Genomic DNA, 23543 nt, shown 5'->3' with positions numbered 1-23543 from the left:
GTTTGCGCGCATTACGCGTAACTTTTGCCAACGAGTTTGCTCGTTACACGATTAAGTAAATTCGAATACACGTGTACAGAACATTTTACGGTATAAATTGAAATATTTTCGCGTACTGGCGAAACGAACTCGTTAAAATATACATCCAGTTTCACATCGCAACGACAAACAATTTCATTTTTCAGTGCGTACCACGCAGCTTATGTTCGTTTCAATGAAAATTATTATTTCCATTGACGTAAATGTCAAAGTTGAACAACGCGATGGAGAAAACTGCAAGAAATTGTCTACTCCGACTCGTCTATCTATTGACCGTAGCTTACTCAGGAGCATCTGGATGTGACAACACTGGTAAACGAAATTCGATATCCACACGGAACAAGAACAACCGCAACTCAAGATTTTCAAGTAAATAAGGACGAGCGCTCTAGATCGAACGCGTGAGTTTACGTGTGGCGATGAGGCGACGTAGACACACGTGTTTGACTTTAGAGAATCGTCCTCGACGTCCAAAGTTACTCGGCACAACTGATTCAGCAGCTACGAGAGCGGAACTCAAGATTACCCGAGAACTTTAAGTTTCTAGAACAATATTGTAGAGATGTGTACGTATGTGTCGTGTGGATTTTGTAAAATTGCGATTGCATAATGTATGATCGATCAAGCTGGACATTATTCGTGATTTGAATATTTTTCGACTATAAAACCTCTACACACTCTCTAAAAGCAAACATCCACCCGAGCAAACACTCTCCATTACTCAGCCGACGCACACATCCCCGACTCTCAGTTATTAGTAAAGCTCAAACGCTCTAAAAGTAAAAAATAAACCAGCTGCATCAGCCTGAAAGCCTCCAAAGGCTTATACAAACTGAGAGCCCCGGAGAGTGTATCTCACATACACTGCACACACACACACACACACGCGCGCGCGCGAAAAAGGCCAGTGTAAAAAGCACACCTTAAAAATATTTCTCACCGCAAGTTCGACATGAATGGCATCGGCTCACATACATCAGACTATACGTATAGACTCTCAGTATCGCGAGAGAGTTTCCCCCCAAAGGCACACCTCAATGGAATCTCGTCCTGGGCGCACGGTTCAACGCCCACAATATCGCTTCTTTTCACAGCAGCTAGATAATCCGTATACTTTCCTAACGAAATTAGTCGGGTCAATGAATCTTCGCCGCCGACATACACACAGCTTCCAAAGGCAAATTACCGCGCGTCGCCGGCGTCTTTGAAACTTCTTTGCATCGAACTCCCTCTTCGGATATAACTTGTGTATGCGTTATAAACGACCTTCCCGCGTGTGCTGAATTAATTTTCGTCCCTCGCGCCCACCGTCGTGTTACATCGACGTGTGTGCGTACCGTATAGAGAGGATACACTTTCTTGCGGTACTCGAGTAGATTGATGGGCAAACTTTGGCTGATAAATGATTCGCGGATGAATCCAAGCCAGAGCACCGCAGCGACTGCACGCAAATTTTTGCACCGCAGATTCTTCATCGTCGAGCGAAGTCTCGCGATACGGGTATATTATTCCTTGTCTCCGATACTTACGCGATTGTGCGGGTGTACTCTTGATCATCCCGATAAAAGAATTCGCATTAAGAGCAGTATGCACCGAGTATATACAGAGGGGAGAACGAAGCAAAGGAAATTGCGGAGGATCGCCTCGCCGCTTTCTTGTTATACAGTCAACATTTCCTGACTCGCGACCACTGCATTTTCTTATCAATACGGCAATTTCCAATTGCTCAGCCGTGAAAAGAGATACACGCGAATGCGTTGAGGCAATTCCGGAGAGCATCGTACCGCAGCGAAATTCGATTGGCTTTATTTTTTGTTTGATAAAGCTCGACGGAGAGCAGTATTTTTTCGTATACTTTTTCGTTTATTAACGAACATCTGCGCCAGGTTTACGAATCGCTTTTATGAAATACGCGCGGCTGTATTGCAGAGGGTGTTTTTATATATTGCGCTCACGAGGTCTCTGATTTTATTCGGAAGGAATACCGCTCTGCGGTGCTGTATTTTGTCGAGCGGAATTTCGTGTACAAACAAACGTACCTCTGGCTATAGAAATAATTGCTCTCTCTCTCTCTCTCTGGCTTATGTTTATTCTTGTATTGTTCGTCGAAAAGCAAACGTTTGTACGGCCAATCGGTAATTCTTTTCTTTTTTTTTTTGTATTAAAATGATGTATGTATAGCCGCACCGATATTAATTTTCAAAGTATATGAGTGAGTCACTGTATATCCGACGGCAGTTTATCATAACATCAACCTCATTATAGCTATTATCATGTATCGGAAAATTTAATATACGACGCTATGAACCCACGAAAACTGATTACGTGTAATGCGCAAAGTTCCGTACTATCCACTACCAGTGGAACCTTATTACAGTTATGCAAGCGATCCACGATGATGTTCTTCGAAAGACTCGACAACGATAGCTGTAAAAAAATGATGGATCAACAGCACACAAGAACTGATGGATTCGTTAGACAGAACGCCTATAATACTACGCACAATCCCTCTTTCGATCGAACAATTACTCCGTCAAAAACGAAAATTAAGTCATTTAAACTTTACAACGCCTTTCAAACCTGACGCGTAACTAGCAAAAAATGAGCAGCTCCAAAAAATCCAACCACAGTCGCAAAAAAGTAGCGCAAAGCCGCTTATACACGGCAGAGATCGTGAAACCGCAACACGCGCACACAGCAGCAGAGACAACGGCGTCATGACGACAATGGCGTCGGTTAATCCTCGACGGCGCGTAAATTCGAGTGACAGGCTCCGGTGTGTGACACGCGGCTGATGCGCATGCAGATAAGCGTCGACGTCCGGAAAAGCTCACTCGCGCTTGATTTACGATAATTGCCCTGGACGCGAGAGCGAGCAAGACGTTCGCGCTGCTGCTTTCAGGTTCAACGCTCGATCGTATTTTCGGGGGAGGCTTCTTATCGTTCTCTTCCTCCCCCTCGGATGCGAGAGTTATGACGAGGCTGCTTTAGCATTAATCAGTATTTTGATGCGGTGGCAGCGGCAGCGGTTTTTAGCGATGGCTTTATTGAGCTTGCGCAGATAAAGCGAGGGGGATTTTTCCGGGGCAAGTGCCGGCCTGATGGGGTTATCAATTTTTTAGGCCAGGGCTGTTGTTGATGGCCAACTATTTGTCACTCGGTCCAGACGCGTATAGTGGAAGATTACGTATGAATAAAAAATTCCTAGGAGTTGGATGGGATTTAAAGCTTTTCTCTAATTTCCCGGCTGAACAGTGATGCATAGGCATTTTCTATCCTATAGCGAGATTTAAAGCCCTCTCGAAATAAGACATCTGCGCAAAAACTCCGAAGCAATATAATCTAATAAAACCCTTTTTTTATTCCACTCCCGCGTGAATGTGCGAAGGCACAAGGAAAATCAAGTTACAGAATGAATACGCGTTTGAGTTAGTTTTTTATTCTAGTATATTTCGAACATAGACTAGTTTCGAGTTGGCACACTCTTGGAGAGAGATTTTTAAGTTCTTTCTTCCTTGACGGTCCTGTCGAATCTGCCGTCTCCCTCCTCGCCTCGACAGCACGATGTGTTCACGAGGCCCCGTGACAGAGAGAGGGATGTAGCCGAGGCCTCCGAATTTGTAACGGAGCTTCGTATTAGGAAATCGAGCTTATAGGTGGGACTGGAAAGGGAGTAGGAAAGGCTTGGGCAGGTCGGGGGTGTAGTTCCTGCGTCACTATGCCGGGCCTGCTTTGGAAAAACCCAAGAGCCGTTGTCTGCTCTACAGATGGAATGTTTTATTGCCGGGTCGGGAAACGTGCCTGTGCCAGGCATGAAGGGAATTAAAAGATTACTACGGCCTTTTCGACTATGATGATGCCATTCATGGCGATCTTCCTACTCGAGCTGCACTTTCTACGCAGGTAAAATTACATCAATCACGCATTTGCTCCAATTACAATAATTGAACTTATAAACTACGCGGCGCGACACGTCGTCAACTTCGCAATTTGGCGCGGACTTAAAATAACACACGGCCTGTCCAGGACCGCGAAGGGCCTGCTTTCTTCAGAGGCGACCACGCTCCGAGCCAGCCCGCTCCGAGGCGATCAGGTCACGAAGCAAGATTCATCTTGCTTCTCCCTGGGCTTCACCTTTTACCAATCCGCTCGACTGAGGGTGAGAAAAAGTTGACCGCGAAACGATTCTCTCAATCGCCGCGTCGCAGCCATACGTAGCAGATTTTGATAGGTGCTACGCTGGAGCGTCTGACTATCAGAGCTCGCGGCCGTGGACAAGTCTCCGTGTGTGTCGGTAACACCTTTCTCCTTCCAGTCGAATTGACTTCCATTTTATACTCCGCGCGCGAGTTCAACGCTCGAGACTATAGAATTTCAGGGGTAAAGACCGCGAGTGGCGTATAGGTACAGCTTCTTATCTCGGGCTGTCGCGCCACTCGAGGAAATCGAGTTGAAGCTTTTGACTGGTCTGCCATTTCACCGACTTCTCCTTTCCATTACTTAGTTGCTCATTGTGTTTGACGTGGGATATTGCTGTTATTGACGTTCTTACAGTTATTGGCCCAAAGTGAGTGGAAAGCTCTGTTTGGATTGTCCACTGTGTAGCGAGTAAAAGTGTTCGAGGTGCTGGCATTGAAATATTAGCGAAGGGCTCTGAATTATTCAAATTTGAACAAACAATTATCCTCACACTACAGCCTAAGTACATACGTACATCACTCGCAGTAGACGAGACTGACTTCACGAAACTCACAAGCACTGCCAAACAAAGCAGCAGCAGAGCTTGCAACCACATAATGCCCAGCTCGCACACACGCATTTCAGAAACAAACAGAGCCGCCACGCGCGGTGTATTAGTAAAACAGCTCCAGGCGCGCGAACCTCCGTCGAAGTAAAACGCACAGCTTGGTGTAGTACGGCGGCCAGTGTTATCAGAGCATTATTAACCGGTAAACGTACGGCTTTGCGTGTTGCAGTACGGAACACCTGACCGCCTCGTACCCTGGCTCAGCGCGCAACTCAGCGGCCGGCTCGCTGGCGAGCTCGAGAGAGAGCAGCGCAAGCCAAGGACCAGCGCCCTACAGGGTTCTCATGCTCGGCGCATCGGCTGTCGGGAAAAGCTCCCTCGTATCGCAGTTCATGACGTCGGAGTACCTGCACGCTTACGACACGTCCATCGGTAAGTTTCGCTGAATTTTTTGGTTCCTGTAGTTTTAGCTTATTCGTTTGGGATGTTATTACTGTTACGTCTGGGGCTGAGTTTGAAAGTAGTCAGTCAGTGCATTGTCTGACCCATGCTGGATTTAACTACTTATACTAGTGGTTTGAGTCATTCTGACTGCTTAAGTAAACTTCATGAATCATTCATATTTGTCCCACTAATATTGTAAACCATAAAATGTTTTTGATTACGTGAGCAAATTGCCTGCGCACATACTTCATCTGTTAACTGCAAGCTGCTTCGAAACAATAAAAAAAAGGAATCTCATCTTCAAATTCTCTCTCCCAGCTTCACCTTTCCAATGTCCCTTATACAAGCTCGAAAATTAAAACTCCCTTGTCTCATCTCGAAAACCCCACTCCAAACAAACTTCCCCATTGCGTACTTGTATACGAGCGCAAGTCGTCAAGAGATCAGCTAGCAGCGAAATCTCAAGGGCGCAATCTCGAGTTCGAGAGCGAACCCAGTGATATCGCTTAACACCGACCCTCCGCCTCCGCGAGTCTATCTCGTTTTATGTCCGGTGCGACGAACGGAACGGAAAAAAAAGGAAAAAATCGAGCAGCAACGATAACGTCGCGCGCGCTCGGACCGATAAGTTGGATTATTGCGAATGTGAGAGCTGGGGAAGTGGAGAAAAACTAGCGGAAGCGATCACCGGATTATTCCACTTACTGCCTCTTTCATCGACAGACGCACTGCTGAATCCTACATGAGTATTATCATCGTGTACATGTTTGCGTTTGTGTGTAATATGTAGACCGAGAGAAAAATTCATACCGCTGATGCATGCGGACGCGAAGGCAATAAAGCAGCGGATGCCGAGTTCGTTCGCGGAAATTCTCTTATCTGGGCCGCGCATCTGCGCGCGATGAGAAATGTACGGTGTGTCGATATTGAATGATGGAATTTCAATATTTCATTTGTTCGCCATTGTCATCGCGGTCGGGAAATTGTCGCTTACTTATTGGCATTGCCGCAGGGAATATCTGATACGCCGCGAGCGTGTATTGGAATTGTTATCGTTGACAAGGTACGAGAAGCTTTGCTTGAATTTTTCATATCCATCGCGAGATCTACGCGCTGACCTGGTGCGCGGATGATTAATGGGCGAGTAAATGAAATCGTCGTTCGATCATATAGCTAATTTGCGAGCATAAAGAGGAAATGACGTTTCGAGGCTTATCCTTGTTAATCAATTGTTCTGATTACCACTCGCACTTGTACAAGGTCGATATTATTTTATGCGAATTCCAATTTCCCCTCGCGAATGCTAATTCGACGTGTTTTGCGTTGAATTTATCGACATTTTCGATGTTAAAAATTATGCGTACTGCCTTATTTCCATTTTGATGCGCATTCCCGTAAACACAGAGTTTAAAGCCCTGTGTATCATAGCGCGTAATGGCTTGTTTTACCTAGAAATAGTAAACTAGAGTATACGATTTGTTATTTCACCCTGAGCTACATCTCTTCGAATTGCGTTCCATTCTCGTTTTAAACGAATCCCAAAAGTATTGCGAGAACGATTAAATTAAGCTTGAGTTTCGGTCGAAGGTCAACATTTTTAAGCGATATTTTAGCATTTCGCATATAACGCACCGAATAAAGATCTTTTTGACCTTATTGTGTTTACGCGTGTGCGTTTCAGCCCGAAAGACAAATTTTTTCTGATAGAGTTTCGAACAATTGGACTCGCTGCAATTGCTCTTGGTATTTACATGTAAAAGGCGGATTACTCGGAAAGGAATATCCGCAGTGGTACGTAATAAAAATAATCCCATCGATTCGTTCGATTTGATATTCTTTATGGGTAAATTCAGCCACGAAATTATCTCCGGCTGCTTGTGAAACGCTTTCCAATATAAATGAAAATTATATCCTATAATCCTCCAATCAAGACTTTCTAGGGAACAAATTTCCTTTAGCTATAATTTTTATTGCAGAAATAATTTCGAATATACTACTACATTTTATAGAAAATATTGCGCATGATTTCTGAATTAAATCTTGTCACGCAGTCCGTTCATTACTCATCCAAAGGCATCGCGTGAATTATCGTCGCTTTTACGGAACGAGCTTTGGCGATAACGAGAATGTGCAATAATAGTCCGAATAAGTTTCCCCAAAAATTTACACAAGCGTGATGAATACATTAAGCGCATTGAAAAAAAAATTTAAACTTCTTATTTTGTCAAAAACATAAATCAAACGTAAAATCAACGAAAACAAAATACATCCGTTCTCAAAGTATTAATCTCTGTTCCAACAACGCTCGCGCACATATCTAAACTAATCGCACCGTCTAATCGTTACCAGAAACATCTTTATCTCAACCCACCCCCACAGCATCGCGCGTCAATCTCCTGCTCCGCCCCCATCCAAATTTCCATGCTCCGTCACTCCCCCCTTTGAAAAGGGAAAAAAATACCGTCTCGAGAGTGAAACCGAGTACCGCATCGCCGACGACGAGGCCGTAGCAAGCATTTAATTTACGACGCGCGCACCGGCAGGCCTGATGCACAGGTTGGCCCGGAAAAAGTTTTACTGCCAATTAAGCCGGGGCTCGTCGACGTCGTAAAACGCGGATAGCTGAAAAGGCCGCTGCGTGTGGAATTTATATATAACGCGAACGCGCGTTTGTCCGACAGATTGACTAACGTCCAGTATGGGAAGCCCATATGTATACGCCAGAAAAAGCCAGTCTGACGAAGGGCTTGTGTAATGATTTATCGCCCGAGTTAACCTCGATTTTCGAGCGGCGAAAAAAAATTGTATGAAAATCCGCCTGCAGCCCGTCGATATATAGCCTCTGTTATCTGCGCCTCTACTGTACTGTGTATGCATGCATGTATAAGCAAGGGGGCGAGGAATGGAGATTTGTCATCGTTTGTCCGCGCGGCTGAATTTTTTCCTCCGACTCTCGGAAATTTTCGTATAATAATGATCGGATGTGCATCGAGAATTTCGATCTCTTTTTTTCACGAACTCGTGCGTGCCAGCGATCAAACGCTTCGATGGCACCGTATAATATAAAAAACTTTCACGAGCTAGGCTCGCTTATAGGATTTTTCAAACTCAGCTCCGAAAAATCGTCGAACGTTACTGCAGTCGATATAGGTATAAGCTTGTGCTTATAGCCGAGCGCAATTTTCGAACGTCACAGTAGTTGGCCCTTTTCGAGCTGCCAACGTAACAGTAATAAAATCCGTCGAGTTTGCAAAGGCCGGTCGAGTAGTTTGTAGCGGTATGTGTTTCAGACGACGAGTCCGGCGAGAAGACCGTGAGCGTGCTGCTGGCCGGTGAGGAATCCGAATTGACTTTCATCGACCATCCCTGCTCCGAGATGACGGTGAGTAGACTCACCAGTGGGTGTGTAAGCGTCTGTGTGGCAGAAATATTGTTTTCCTTCGAATATTTGCCCCTTTTGCGAGGAAGAGACTCCATACGTGGTCCTCGGAAAGAGGTTTGAATTTTCCGGTTTCTCTATGTTTTTGCACAGTACAAAGCTGTGCGAGAGCAGGTTTTACTATAGCGAAGGACTTTTGATAATTGTCGCGCTAGAGTGAAATTGCTTTCAGCGAGCCATTAATAAGATTCCCGAGAGCGACGTGGAGAGTGATAAAAAAGTTCAAATTAGTTGACAAGTGCTCTCTTGAACTTGTCGGCACACCTCGAGTTTATTACCCTTCGTGAAATACTAATAGGTACTTTTTATTACACTCCCTAGCTCCTTTCCAGAAATAACTTTGCCATTACGACGACTCATTGAATTAAAAGTCCATAAGCAATCTCACAGCCGGGCGATGCGATAAAAAAAGAAAACGCGAGTCGAGTTCAAATTTAAATTATCGTCCAAAGTTGTATAATCGAGTATCTACGCCTGGCAATGTCGTTAACCGCGCTGTAATGCACAGGAGGTCGGGTTAATTGGCAAGCACTATCAATTTCGTCTCATTAACGCTATCCCGTCCGCACCGAATTGAATCACCGCAACACACAGCGCTTAAAACTCGCGTACTTCGCCGTGACTTCGGCTAAACTTCCGAAGCCAGATCGCAGCCTATAATGGTAACCAGCTAATTCCACTCGCGATCGATCAGTTTCATCGATTCGCGCTCGCAAAAAGGCTCGGATATTCTAGGGAGATCGCGCTGTACTATATAATACCAGGCTTTTTCGCAAAATATACAACATTGTTTCAAACGCGATCAATTCGAATGAGGCGATAACTCAAGCAAGGCGAAACACTTGACTAATTTTAATGCCCGAAATCGCGTTGATCAACTGGCGCTTTAATCCTCTCCGCAAACTTTCCCTTCTCCCACCCATTCTCCCTATACACACACACACACACACACACACACAAACGCGCCCATACAAGTACATGCGTGCAACGCCAGAAGCTGTACACCCCCTCCGATCGATATATATACATCCTCCCCCTCTGCGCAGTAGCAACCTCGAGAATAGCCTCAGCTCTCCATCTGAACAATAACAACAGCAGGAGCGACAGCGCCGATTCGATATCGGATGATAATACGAGAGAGGGAGATGCTCAGCGAGCCGAGGCATCGAGTTGCTCGTTAGACTGTATAGCCTCTTCTCTTTTTTTACCCTCCAGTCCTTGCGTCTGGGACGTTCGGATTTGGTGTTTTTCGGGTGCGCGCATATAGCTATTTCTGCCAACGAGGTCGAACGGCGAGATATCGGATTGATATTATCTTCTCGGATGATTTTACGAGACATAGGGGATGTGTATATACTAGGCATCATTGCGAAGCGATGCGTCATTGTTTGGGAGGAAGCGATCCCAGCCGCGAGTGTACACACGGAAACATCAAATTCTTTCTTTCCCTCGGGATAATTGAATGCCGCTGGTGTACGTTACATTGCGCCTCGTGTACGTTACACGTATACCTCGGATTTATTTTATATTTCGAATTTCACGTGAATTTCAACACACACACACACATGCACACGAAATTCAGAGAAGCTAGCGGAGAAGAGAAGGTTTGTTTTTGCGCGCGGAGCAAAAAGTGCGAAATGCGATTAAACTGACATCCGGGAGCGGATCGAGAGGAGATTATACGCCCGCAAAACATTATCGCGGTTATATTATATGTATACCGCTGTCATATATACTACTTTGATATTTTAATCTTCTAAAATGTGCGCAGCTGGATTAAATCTCTCTGCTAATTCCGCTCCGAGTTTCTCTTGCTCTCCGTTTGATTAAGATATAAAGCGTTCTTTTTAAATCATCATGAAAACTGCATCGAAAGTTTGAAAAGCTCGCGAGCTTTTCGAATTTCCCGTGAAATCTCGTAGGAAATCCAGTCCGAACGAACGATTCTAAAGCCAATCGCGCAGTTATTTCCCGAGTCTTTTCAAATCACGCTCGTATGTAGAGCTGAGAGCTCGATGAAAGCGCCTAAATCTCCCTTTAAAATGGGACCACCCGGTCAGCGCCGCGCTGAGAACTGCGCCACGACCGATCGTCGTTTCCATATCTAACAACACGTTCAATTATTCAGCCGCAGTCGTCGTCGCTGTAAACAGCCATTTCTAAACTCTGTCAACCCTGCAGTGTAAAACCTATAGCTATACATACACCATCCCTCAATCTAACGCACCGCAGCAGCAGCAGCAGTTTGACACCATTGCGTGCGACCTCTTTTCCATACACTCCGCGCACAAAGCTCGGTATATTACTCGCTGAAATATCTATTGAAAATTGAAGGCGAGTAATGGCCTCCGCGTAAACTGGAACGAGAACTGCTCGGGCTTGTATATATAGAGCGCGACGACGCCTCTCGAGTTGAGCTATTCGCCGTCGGCGCATAAATCAATTCGGGTTATTGGTTCGCGGCCGGCTTGTTATCGCCGCCTCTTAAGGATTCCTCCGCCGAGCGTTTCTTAGTACCAAGTACGGGCCGAGGCAGCGAGAAGTGCGCGCAGGAGAGGCTGCCGTACAATGGAATACCGGCAAATTGGGACAAGCGGTGAAGTAGATATAGTGCGCGCTATACTACTGCCGCGGTGATTTCAGGGAATCGCTCGGATGATTTTCGGCTGTAATATCGATTCGGAAGCGGGAATATTTTTTTGGAAAAGGGGCCGTAGAGTGGCAAGAGGACACGCCGGTTTTCAGTTTTTCGATTGTGTAGGGATATATATATACATAGGCGATGGATGATCGACCTATGCCGATTTTTTTTTCTCGATAAAACGGTTTATCGGGTAAACGCCAACGCGGGTAATATCCAGTGTAGTTGCTTCATCTGCGTTTCGCAGACCGCTGATTCAACGGAATAAATGTTTACGTACTGTTGCGTAACAACGCGCACTTCGGAACGTTTTTCAAGCAGACCAAAACGAGGCCAACAGCCAAAAACAAGAGGCTCTTTCGTTTACATCGGAGAAAGACTCGAAAAGAAAAAAATCGCACCTCTCATCCATCTCGGAATAATTTCCGCGTCATCGAACGTCCACAGCCTCGAAGTAGTGCACGTGAGAGTCTTTTTTTAAGCGCAGCCTCGTTTCGCTCCCCGAAAATATACGCCTCGGTATTTTGCAAATTTTTCAGCCCCCTATACTCTTCTCCCGATATTCCCGAAGCATAACGTATAGCTCTGGGCTGAGATAATAAAAAATACAAACGCGCGCGGCCGTCGGGATGGAATCCACCGACATTCTTTTTATGTATACGTCCCGCAGCGATAAAAAGAAGTTCGCGAGGCGCGCGTTAAAATTTCTTCGAGGTTGAAGTAAACGCAGAGCCGGGCGCACTAATGGAATTTTAAAAAACGTCAAAGAAGCGCCGTTTCACTTCTGCGCAAAAGTAATTTTACACGCGTTTCGCGAGTTTTTCCACAGTACAAAAACCGCTGGGAGAACAATCATGAATGTGAAAACTATACGACGTCGGTATAGCACAGCGGACAAAAGCTCGCGGTAATTGAATCCGAATATCTCAGACTAGCAGTCGGAGCCACGAAACGAAAATAAATCGAAATAGACGCCGATCTAAATCGAATCCTCCACTACAGCACTCCTGCGAATCGAGCGAGAAAAAAATCATTAATTCCACCTGCCGCGTTAATTACCAATCTGTCAAAGTCAATCGCGCCATAAGCCATTCCCTGTCCCGCACGTGTGGAAAAGTTTAATCGATGAAGTACGGAACGGTTAAATGACACATCGTTTATACCCCGCGAGAATATACGCATACACTAGAGCTGCGCGCGCTGGACCTCGTTACCGTCGCTCGAAACTTTGATTGGCTCCGCGGAGCTGTCCAACGTATACGCGGACGCGTAAAAGTTGCTGGTCCACGAGCTACCGCGCTCGAGAGGGAAATTCGCGGAATTAGCTTGTAATTGAATAAGTTGAATGGCCGTAGCTGCAGAAATTGTTTTCGCGCCGCTTGGATTCTTCTGAAGCGCACTGTGTATACGGAAGAGTCGAGGGGGAGTGGATAACGAGATTTGTTTCGCGTTACGGATGTGCGTTTTGCGCGCGCGGGAGTTTAGGTTTTGGGAGACTGGGAGAGAGTGCTCGTTTTATTTCGGGTGACTGATGCTGACGTCAGATGTTTGTTCGTTTAGCATAGTGGGTCGTGTCTTTAGGGAGAGGCGCAACTGTGTGTGATTTGAGCGGAGTTATTTTGGTCATGAATTCAAAAGCCAGTTATTCCATTTTCGCGTCGTCGCATCGGAGTCGAATTTACCAGCTTATTTAAACGCGACGACCTAGATAATTCCAAAAAAGGCGAGCCTAATGCTTCCGATAAGTCGATTAACACGTTCAGCCCAACCGAGATTCGCTTCAGAATTAGCATGCAAAAAAGCCCGTCATTAGCGCGTTGAAAACTATCGGAATTGTAAAGCGACAAGCTTTGGAATTGATCAGCAGAAGAGACCGATGAAATGGCGGCGGAATTAAAAGGGCTGCTGCAGTAGCCTCTAGCGCAATTAAAACGGCTCGTTTTGGAACTACTCAAGCGCGTGATGTTAGATAAACGAGCCGCGCTTTGAAGAGCAACATCGAGCGCAGCCGACGTTTAATCAGATCGATCACTGAAATTGGCCCGGTCGGTTGGGCACGCGATTACGCGTAACTGTGTTGTATGCACTTCTCTGCGTGTGTGTAGAGATGGTTGGAAGAGGAATCGCAAGAATTTACAATATTGCGTTGGTTATGTATTTCATTTCGATGAAGAAATATTGTCGATCTTCCATCATTTTAAGCTGGTCCTTTGATCCGCGGGATCGTACAGTGCGGATCAGTGTCGATTTAGATAAGCTTTTAGCCGAGCTTGCAGCAGCATTGTACACACATTGTACAGGTGCACAAATTGTACAGTTAGAAAAAATAAGCCTAATATTTATCTTATACAGCTACACATCACAGAGAAATTGACGCAACTTGTTAAAGAGATCGTCTTGATAGACAACATGATGTAAAAAACCAGGATACCCGAATATTTATCATCGACTCAGTTGTAGTTACAGCGTGAACGGTTCAAGTAGTAGACTCAACAAGGCACTTTGGCATGGATGCGATACTCCTATTTGTATAGATTCTCCGGTCTTATCGTAATCAGGAAAACAGGAAATTGTAGACGCCACCTATTATCGTTAGCCAGAGACTGTATAGAGAGCCAGCATGAGCGGTCGAATCACGCATCACTAGACATGTTTTACGCTTTGACCAAGGAAACCATTCCTTGGTAAATTATTTTATTTCCCACGAAAACTCCTGTACATGGAATTGGGTTCCCAATTAAAATATGATTCGCTCGCGTTACACGCAGCCAAAAAAACAATTATAATTACACACACGAAAATAAAAATGTTCATTGCAAAGTAACATATATTCCGTTACACCTATATATACACCCTCACGAAGCAGTAACGAGCGCAGCGCAACGTATCACGCGTGCGCACAATGCTTTTTTCCGCGATTTGGTGATTAAAAACCAGAGTACAACCCTTCAACGGTATATCCTCTCGAGACTAACCTCGCGTATACGCCGCGCAGACGATTCTCCGTAACGAAAAATGAAAAAAAAAGTAGAAGAAGAAGAAAAACCACAGCTCAGTCAGCTCGTACTCATCAGAGTCGCCAGTAGCTCAAAGCGAGTTCACATCAGTAACTCACAGGAAGGAAATTAGGTTTGCACGAGGAGAGCCGTCAAAGGACCGTCATTACAGATAAAGTGCAATTTGGCGGACTCGCTTTGCTCACTCTACACACTCGCTGATGCTGACAATCCACCACAGCGCGTGTGTGTGTATGTGCCCCTTGTTAACCGGCGCGTAATGAATTTGTAATGAGCTCTCACCGCGCGCGAAAATATCACGCGAGAATTTTTCATTAAACCGCGCACGCGCTCGGATTTATCCTCCGCGTTTTATTTTTCTCCTTTAATCAACGCGTCCTGCGATGACTCGTCGGTTTATACGAAGCGCATTTTTCGTAAAATGTTTTTTCTCTCTCGTTTTCTTCTACAGCACCAGAAGCCTGCGCGTATGGATTAATTTTAATTAATTAGGGATGAGTTTAACGTTGTGTATTAACGAGAGGAATGTATATCGTAATTTTTAATTATAAGCGCGTTTGAATTCGCGCCGAGTTATTCCGCGCTTACATTCAACGGCGGATTGAATTCTTTATCGCCGTGTGTGAATTTATCACGAATTCACTCCCAAGCATGAAACGCATATTTTTTTCCTACTCTATGCGCCGAGCGCAACTTTGAGCGAATAATGAGCCCATACATTTTTCGAAGAACAAAAGCTCTCCGATTTGAACTACCCCCGCGGCTTTCATGCATGAAAATTCGCCGAGTTAACTTTCATTAACTTAACACTCATAGAGAGCGTCGGACTCTTCAGTACTATATTATAAAAACTCGAGCTCAAAAAATCGCTCTAAAATTATAAACCCGCGCGAAGGGTCAAAAACTTTTTTTTCTATAACGAATAATATATTCTTTTGTTCGCACCGACGAACACGATCTTGTATCGAAATAAAAAAAAGCTCTTCTCGAGCCATCAATCGATTCCGCGAACCGTATCGCTAGGGGTTTTACCATTTTACACGCGTTTCGCGCAATAATACAGCATGTCTCTTTCTCAAGCGATACACGCTCGTGCTTTATTCATAGGGCAACGGTGCCGAGGTGAAAATTTCCCTCACGACTTGTTGGCAATGCAAATTCAGCCGAAATCCCAACGGCGCTTCCCAGCAGACCCTTTTCCCAGCCTCCGCCTGTCATAATTCCTGCTTATTCTTTCCCTTTGACTCTGTGACTCTTGCCTCGTGGCTTTGCTCGTGTGTGTGTGTGTGTGTGTGTGTGTGTGCGCGCGTGTGTGTGTGTGTATATAGGTATATACATAGTTGTGAATTAAGTAAGTCTTCGAGGGAACTCGAGGCGGCAGCGGCGGGGTCTGGGATTTGCGTCGCAGGTAATACAGCGAGTTTCCGCGCGAATTAATTGACCTCCTTCTCCGCGTATTGTTTTCAGGAACGGATTTGCGTTTTAATTTGTTAATCGCTTTTATATTCGAGCGCTTTTCCGCTTTGTGTCGCGGTTGGAACAATCGCATTCCGCGCGGAAGTATGTTTTACTCGCCGCGTGGGAGCTTTATTAGCGAAAATGATTTAAAGCTTGGAATCTGATAAGGGTGGAAAGATATTAAACATGCGCTCTTTTTTGCTCGTGGAACTTATCGACTTGGATCCGTTTGAACAAAACGAACGCTGCCGTTCCGGCAACCCAAAAATACAATTCGAGTATACGTGCGCGAGTCAAAGGTCCAAAGTCATTGACTTCGCATACGTTCGAGGAGTACACAAAGCTGCCTTTGCGCATATATAGAATTCGAGCGAAAGCCGGTCAAAGAAGGACAAATATTTATCCTCGCTTAATCGCCGGCAAATAGTTTTCGCCGCGCCGGGCCAATCCGCATGACTTCTTGATGCTGAGCAAACACAGTCCAAGTGCTTGAGGACAAAACTGATGTTCCTTCTTTGAAGCAAGAGACGAAGAAAGAGAGATAGAGATGGAGGACAGAAGAAGGTGGTAGAGTGAGTCGTCTCTGCCGCCGGTACTGTTCAGTAGAACGAGTAAGGGTTTATTCGGCCGAGAGAATAAAGGAGGACGAGAGGCTCGCTTTGCAAATATTTGCGATATCGTGCAAAGTTATGAGAAGTGCCAGTTTTGAGAAGAAATTTCGAATTTCATCAAAAGTCACTCGAAGTCTTAACTTCAAACAATTATTTTCTGCAAATGCGCTAAAGTTTTAATACCGGCTCGGATAGCGTTAAAGACACAGAGAAAACAAAGACAGACTCTCGGATGAAGCTAGAGCGAGACACAGAATGAGAGGAATTTCTTTCCGGCGATGCGCACGCGCGATATGAAATTGTAAACCCGAATCGCAGCGGCAAACGAGCTTTGTGTGCATCCAGCCGGTGGCATCCGGCGCAGTTGACCTAGATTATCACAACGTCGAATGAAGCTTCGTCTGCCAATCCGTCGCTCTATCTATATAACATCAGCCCCTTCCCTCTCTGTCTCTTTCGTCGTCATTTGTTTCATCTTTCTCTCTCTCCCTCTCTCTCTTCGCGCTGTCTTTTTTTGTGTCTGTCGTGGTATAAGTGACGGCCCCATACTTTGTGCTTTCGATTAAAAGCGCCAAAGCTTTATGAAAATGAAATTCGCATACAGCCGGTGGGCACAGCGCGCGCGAGTGAATGGGGTTAACTGAAAATCTGGGACACTTGCTGCACGGACTGTTTTGGGGACGACGGCGCGTCATGTGAGTAGTTCTTCATGTTGCTTGTCGTGTCTGTTTCTCGATGACGATAAGTATGCAAATATATACCGCAGCGATTAATCGTAGATAAAGAAAGTTCATATTTTACGAGGGCATATGAATTTGTGTAAATTTTACACCGGATTAATAGCAATTTTACGGACTCTACATGCATCCGCGCGCGGGCAGAGGTAAAAAAATTCCATATAAAGTTTACGGCGTTTTTTAGAAAATTTATTTCGCGCACCTCTTTCAAATTGAAAAGAGTGCTGCGATAAAATCATCTTTTATTCTCGCGCTTCCGTTTTTATCGCGTAAGTTCAATGGATGCAATAATAAAATCTACCGAAAAAAGCACGGCTTCCCACATACACGCACGCTGTGAAACAATAAATCATAATGACATCCGCCACTCTTGAAAAAAATACGCACACATTTTTATCTCGACCATCGCTTCCTCCGCTTCCTAGTACAAAGTCAGCGAAATTTTGCCGGTCTATTTAAATTCCAAGCTGATCAAATGAATTTCCAAATAAAATTATGCAAATGCTCGAATAGCTGCCGAAAAACCTTCTTCTCAAGATAATTCAATAACAGCCGGTGAACGTGTCTCAAAAATTATTTCCTCGCCTCGAGCAAATAGAGCCCACTTCTCTAGCGATTCGGTTAGCATAGTTCTCGAAATATTTAGCATACTTCGAAGCGAGTCATGATAGGCTCGTCAGTCTCGCGGCAGTTCCAAGTTCGGCAAAGCGTATAATATCTCGCACCGCCTCGGCTATCTCTCGAGTGAAGAGGCGGAGTTGGAAGGCTTATTAAGAGAAAGCTTGAGCTCAATTAGGTCAATCGAAAAGCAACGGATACAGCATTCGGAATAGACGAGAGAATTATAGAGACGAACTAGTTTTATCGATGGACTTTAAATCGAGTTTGGAAAGCGGAGAATAATGGTAGCTTCGTTTTTTTAGTGTATACAGTGCCCGATGTGGTAATTGGTAATGGGATGAAAAGGGCCAAGGTTGTCTCGATTTATCCGACTTTGTGATGATAATTTGTAATTTATAGCGACTATTGTTATTCTTCGGGAGCGATGATTAACGAGCATTAGTCTTAATCAAGCTTTGTTTCAGATAGGACGAAACTAATGAATACTTGATTACTCTCGGTGCAGCATGTGATCATAGCCGAGGTTTAAAAAAAATCCTTTCAAGCTGCTGCTCCAGGGAGGGGGAAGAGTGTAGTTCTCTATCGGAGCACTCGCGAGGGAGAAAATTTAAATTTAAATTGAAATTTAAAGTCAAAACATACGAGAGTGCACGGGCAGGGGAGAAAGTAAAAACGAAGAACTAGAAGGAGAGAGAGGAAGACGGAGCCAGAATAGAAATAAGCGAGAATAAGAAACAAAATATATAAGGGCAGGAAGGTACATGAAAAAGAGCAAGGCAGAGACAAAGGCGCGGCTTGAGAATGGCTGAAAAGGAGAAAAATGAGAATGTGGGTTGATTTTTAATTGTGCGGAGAAAGAGAGAGTATTTAAAAATCTGCCTTCTGCTGAGGAATCATTGTGCATCTCAATTGAGCTGGGCCATACTCTTTGTTCCTGGGAGCTTATAATTGAATCGCAATTGATGAATTCTGGATGATGGATTTATTATTCACTGCTAATGGGGACATACCGAATAGGCCAAATGATTTATGACATCATTTGCAGTGGTTTTTAATCTACAGAGTAGCTTCGATAGATAGACTCAAAATCGAATCAATACTAAAATATAGAGCGTATAAATGGCAATAAAAGTAAAAATATCCCATTCTAGATTGTACTAATGAAAAATCGGAGAAAACGAGAGCGGTATTAAATATCTGTAAGCTGAGATGATGAACACATCTAACGATTCTCTAGAAACCCACTGAATCGAAAAGAAACGAATCCCGAGTAAGACAATCATTGTTTTCTCGTTAACAGCCTGATCCAACGTGCCATATCCGTGTACCCTTTCCCCCAAATTGAACTGAACGATCTTCGCCCCCGACAGCCCGAACAACCCAATTTGTCCCTTTCCTCTTAACCCCTAATTCGATTCGACGCAGCTTCCGCCTTTTTCGCGTACCTTAACCCTTGAGAACATGGGGGGGGGGGACTCGAGAAAATTACAGGATGCAGCTGCATTCTGCCGCAATTACGTCGATGGATGGAGACTCGCGACTTTTGCCGCAGAAAGATTAAAGACGAAGCAGCCAAGATGTAGTGTAGAGACTAGTCGTAGGCATTTCTCGTGGAAGCTATAGACACTCCTGCGGTGGCTGTCATTAGCGTAGCGTATATATCGACCTTGTTATTGAAGCCTGCTCGCAAGCACGTATAGCGATGAGCTGTGTTCTTCGCGAAGATGAAAATTCAAAGTAGAATGCTTTTTCGCGAATAAATAAGATCATCGCGCTTGCGACGAGATCAGGGTTTAAATGTTTTCAGAAGAAAGTGGTTTATCAGAAAATCTTTTGAACTCTCGCAGTAGGTTGAGAGAAAAAAAAGATTACACGTTATCCGTAGAATGGAGCTTTCCGATTATTCTAATGATATGTAAATAAGCTCGTTGAAATTCGGTTGTTCGAGAAGGAAAAATCTCAGGTCCTCGGTGATGTTAATGCAAGCTCTTGAAGCCCTAATAATATTTTCATAAAATCTCGATTTATTACTTCTCGGAATGTATATAGTACATAATACCGGAGCGAATTCTACGCCGAAGTGGCAGATGTGAGATGTGCCGAGAATAACCGATAATGTCATTACACAGCGAGTCCGATGCGATTCATTTTAAAAGCTTAAAGCTCGTTGTTTGAAAGCGCGGAAAATCCGCGTGGCGGCGACAGATATAACTGCACGAGAATTAAACTTTCACTTCGAGAAAGCTTTTATCCATTTTATTATAAAATTTGAATGCGAAGCGGGTATAAAGGCATTAAGCTAATTTGGAGAAACAGACACCGTCGGCGTCGTCGTCGTCGTCGTCGTCGTCTTCGTCCCATAGCAATATCAGCAGACTAAAGCTTCGAGATTTTATACAGTCTCGACGAGCAAGAGACGGGAAATGTGAATCGGATATAATCCGAGAGAATATTCGCTAATGAAGCCTGTAATTGGGTCCACCAATTAAAATCTTCCGCTCTGAAAAAGCTCGATAGTAAGTCGATGTACGTAAAATTTCCGACTGTGGAAAATGCTTCAACTTTTTTTCTTTTTGTTCCTCCGCGCATCACGGAAGAATACGCGGATTATCGAGTCGTCGAGAGCGAATAAGCGGAAGAGTTAAAAAAGCCGTAATAATAATGGAAGGGATGATGTCACTTCGTTCCGAGTCTCTTTCCGTTCGTTGAATACGTGTAGTTAAACGAATGGGTTCACATTGTACACCATCGTTACTTTGACGTCGCGTAAAAGGGAATTTTAAAATCCCACATAATTATATATTCTTCGTTATATCGTTTATTACGAGTGACACACATTTGTCCGATATTGAATCCATTCGAGAGACAAAGTATCGAAATTCGCAGTGAAGGAAAATTAGATTTTAAAAAATACAAAATGAAAAATAAAATGTCAGCGATTAAACGCGTTCTTATCGTACAAAACTATTCGAAATTATACGCGCTATAAAACAAGCTCTGTACAACGCAGAGGGATAATCAACGAATCCGCGAAAAAATCCGCCGTTAAAAGTAACGACTGCGCGCTAACGTAACGAGAAACAGCAGCAGCAAGGGCTATGGGTACACCTGGGAAATGGCAGCCGCATGGGCGGCGAGTAAAACTATATATAGAGAGCGAAGCTCTGCAGCCGAGCGAGACTGAAGTTAATTTCGAAATCGTAATTGGTTCGCGCCCTGATCAGCACGCAGTGGCTCACGGCGGAGCAATTAAATCGCTAGTCATTCCTGTAACCGTCATCGGTCGCTTATCGTAAACGGCAACGCGCGTGTGTCTTTCTACGCGTGTGCGTGTATTATGTGATTAGTCATAACGGGTGTCAAATCTGCTTTACGCGGATCTAGTTATCGGATTAGGCGTTATCGCGCGGTATAATGTATGGATAGTTGGACTGCGAGTAGTGTAGTTTTGATTCTATTTTAATTTTAGTAGAGCTGTAATGTAGAGTTTCGATAATTACACATACAGCGCGTCTCATCGAAATGGAGCGTCGACTGTTTCAATAAAAGTCACACTTTCGAAAGCTCACTGTATACTATATTTCATCGCCCATTTACACGTTGATAAAAAGTACACTGATGGTAAATCGTAAAAACCGACTTTCCTTACTTGCAATTTCTAACCGAAACAGTCTAATAAAGCCATCGAACTCGACTGTAGAGCCGAACAAAAACAGCCATAATCAATTCCGCGCGAGTAAACATTTATTGCGCGTCGCGCAGCAGCTCGATAATTAGAAAACAAATGATTCATCGCATCGACGCGTTCGCGCAGAAGGTGCGGCGCGTTAAGTGCGAGGCAAACAACCATAAAGCCGCACACAAGTGCTTCGAGTGTATACGTGCGAGGCTGTGTGGGTATATAAGGGTGCTTATGTATATGCGCGCGAATTACATTCGGCTGGGATGAGTGAACGTGGGAAAGCGATAAAGCTTTGATAGAGCCTGCGTATGTATACACAAGAGAGACTGTAAAAGGTTTATGGGTTAGGAAATAAGGAATGGATGTTTAAAGCTCTGGGAAGGGAGCTTGCGAGCTTTCGTTTCGATCGCTCTGTAATCGATAGCGAGAACGACGACTTGGATGTTCGCGCGGAAAAATGGGTTTGGTTGATGAGTCTATTTCTTTTAGGATTTTAATTCCGTATTTTGCGCAGGATTATTTAAATTTTAACTTTGAAGAGTTAACGAGGACGGAGAGGACGGTTGTATAGTTCTCTTGGGGATAACATAAAAATTCTTACGTCTGACCATATCGACCCGGTTACTATACTTGTTTTATGCATCCACTTCCTGATGTATATATCGTCTCAATTTAATCATAACATAAAACTTGCTATTCTATAAATTATGATTACGTCCGCCAGCCCACATTTAAATCACTTTATTCATCCACAAATATAGGCACAATGTTATAAAAGCGAAAAGAAAAAAAGCGAAGCTTATCAACGTTCATACGTACCTACTTTAACGATCTCAAAAAGGTCAAAAGTAAAAATCATGACTCAAACCCACAAGGAAAATCTCTTCGCAAAGAACCATCACAACGATACCTACACGCACACACGCTTAGAAGAAAAAAAACTCGTCAAAGAAAATAATCAGTATTTACTCACGAGGCGTTGGTGCACAACCGCTTCCCGGCTCTCTCCCGACTGAGTTACGATTACGACTCGCGTATAATAGCTTGCAAGACGGGGCAGTAAACGCCCGAAGTAACAGTCGTCGTGGTCCCTTCGTTTCTTATTTCTCGGTGACGTGTCTTTGCTCCTCGTTCGCGCGTCGGTATACGATATCTCATCTCCCTTTGTTTTGACTGGGCTGTCACCCTACGTTTAGTGGTGCTCTTGACTTTTGTAGTTTCTTCTCGAGACGAACTCAGGTGGTAATGTACTTGGACTGAATGTACATTTTCGGGGGTTGTTGCCTTATCGTCAGGTGTGCAGGTTCCACATGGCGGTTTTTGTCACCCCACCAATTTTTCATTTTTCTTTGGTGATTTCACATCACTTAAATCATAACGGAGAATACAAATCAAAAATGACTTTATAAATATTTGTTAATTGAATTACATTGAATAGATTTTATAAATTTGAAATTGCAAGAAATAAAATTCATGTTTACCTTATGCTATCTCTCACATCACTTACGTAACACACTCCGAACTACAACTCTAAAGAACTACGATACAGTTCAGCTATATCCAGTATTAAATAATCACCAGAACTTTCGCACAATAAATCCTCTCAACTTTTCTCCTCGCTTACTTTTACCAATCCAATCTTTACGCTTTTTCCCTCCGCACTTTTCGTATCAGTTTCTCGCGCGAAGTAAATATATGCCCGACTCATTTTTCTTTATTCTTGCGCAGCAGGTATATATACGCGCACTCGGTAAGAAGAGCGGGAATGTACGCTTCGGTTTTCGACGTATACTAACAGTATATACAGTACATATATGCTCCAGTTTCCTCGTGTAAACTCATTCGACGCAATTCCCACTGGGGAAAACTTACGCGCCGCGTCGTCCTGTTCCTTTGACTTGACGTTTCGAGATTTCGCTGAGGAATCGAAGGTAAATGCCACTTCGCTATACGCGATGGCTGATACTTTGGATATTTCGCGACAATAGCTCTTTGTACGCCGACGTATGTGCTTTCGAACTGCTGCTGCTGGGTTGGAATTCTGCGGATTATTGACAGCCTTTTCTTGTAAATCCGATGAACGTTTCGCAAAGTTATTTCACTGAAT

At 44.2% G+C, this 23543-nt stretch overlaps 1 protein-coding gene across 11 annotated transcripts in view; it reads left to right on the top strand.

The window, feature by feature from the left end:
- LOC100115865 (mucin-5AC) overlaps positions 1–23543 on the top strand; it is a 136576-nt gene that overhangs the window by 94965 nt on the left and 18068 nt on the right. For 8 of the 11 annotated variants that reach the window (XM_031933559.2, XM_031933558.2, XM_031933557.2 and 5 more), the window contains 2 exons: positions 5016–5218; positions 8506–8612. In XM_031933559.2, coding sequence (XP_031789419.1) covers positions 5016–5218; positions 8506–8612 — 310 coding nt within the window. The remainder of the gene's footprint in view (positions 1–5015; positions 5219–8505; positions 8613–23543) is intronic. The other 3 variants (XM_031933563.2, XM_031933561.2, XM_031933564.2) reach the window with 2 other exon arrangements.

The sequence above is a fragment of the Nasonia vitripennis genome, chromosome 1 (genome assembly GCF_009193385.2).
Source record: "Nasonia vitripennis strain AsymCx chromosome 1, Nvit_psr_1.1, whole genome shotgun sequence".
In the NCBI taxonomy this organism is placed as follows: Eukaryota; Metazoa; Arthropoda; class Insecta; order Hymenoptera; family Pteromalidae; genus Nasonia; species Nasonia vitripennis.
This window is presented reverse-complemented; position numbering and strand designations above follow the sequence as displayed.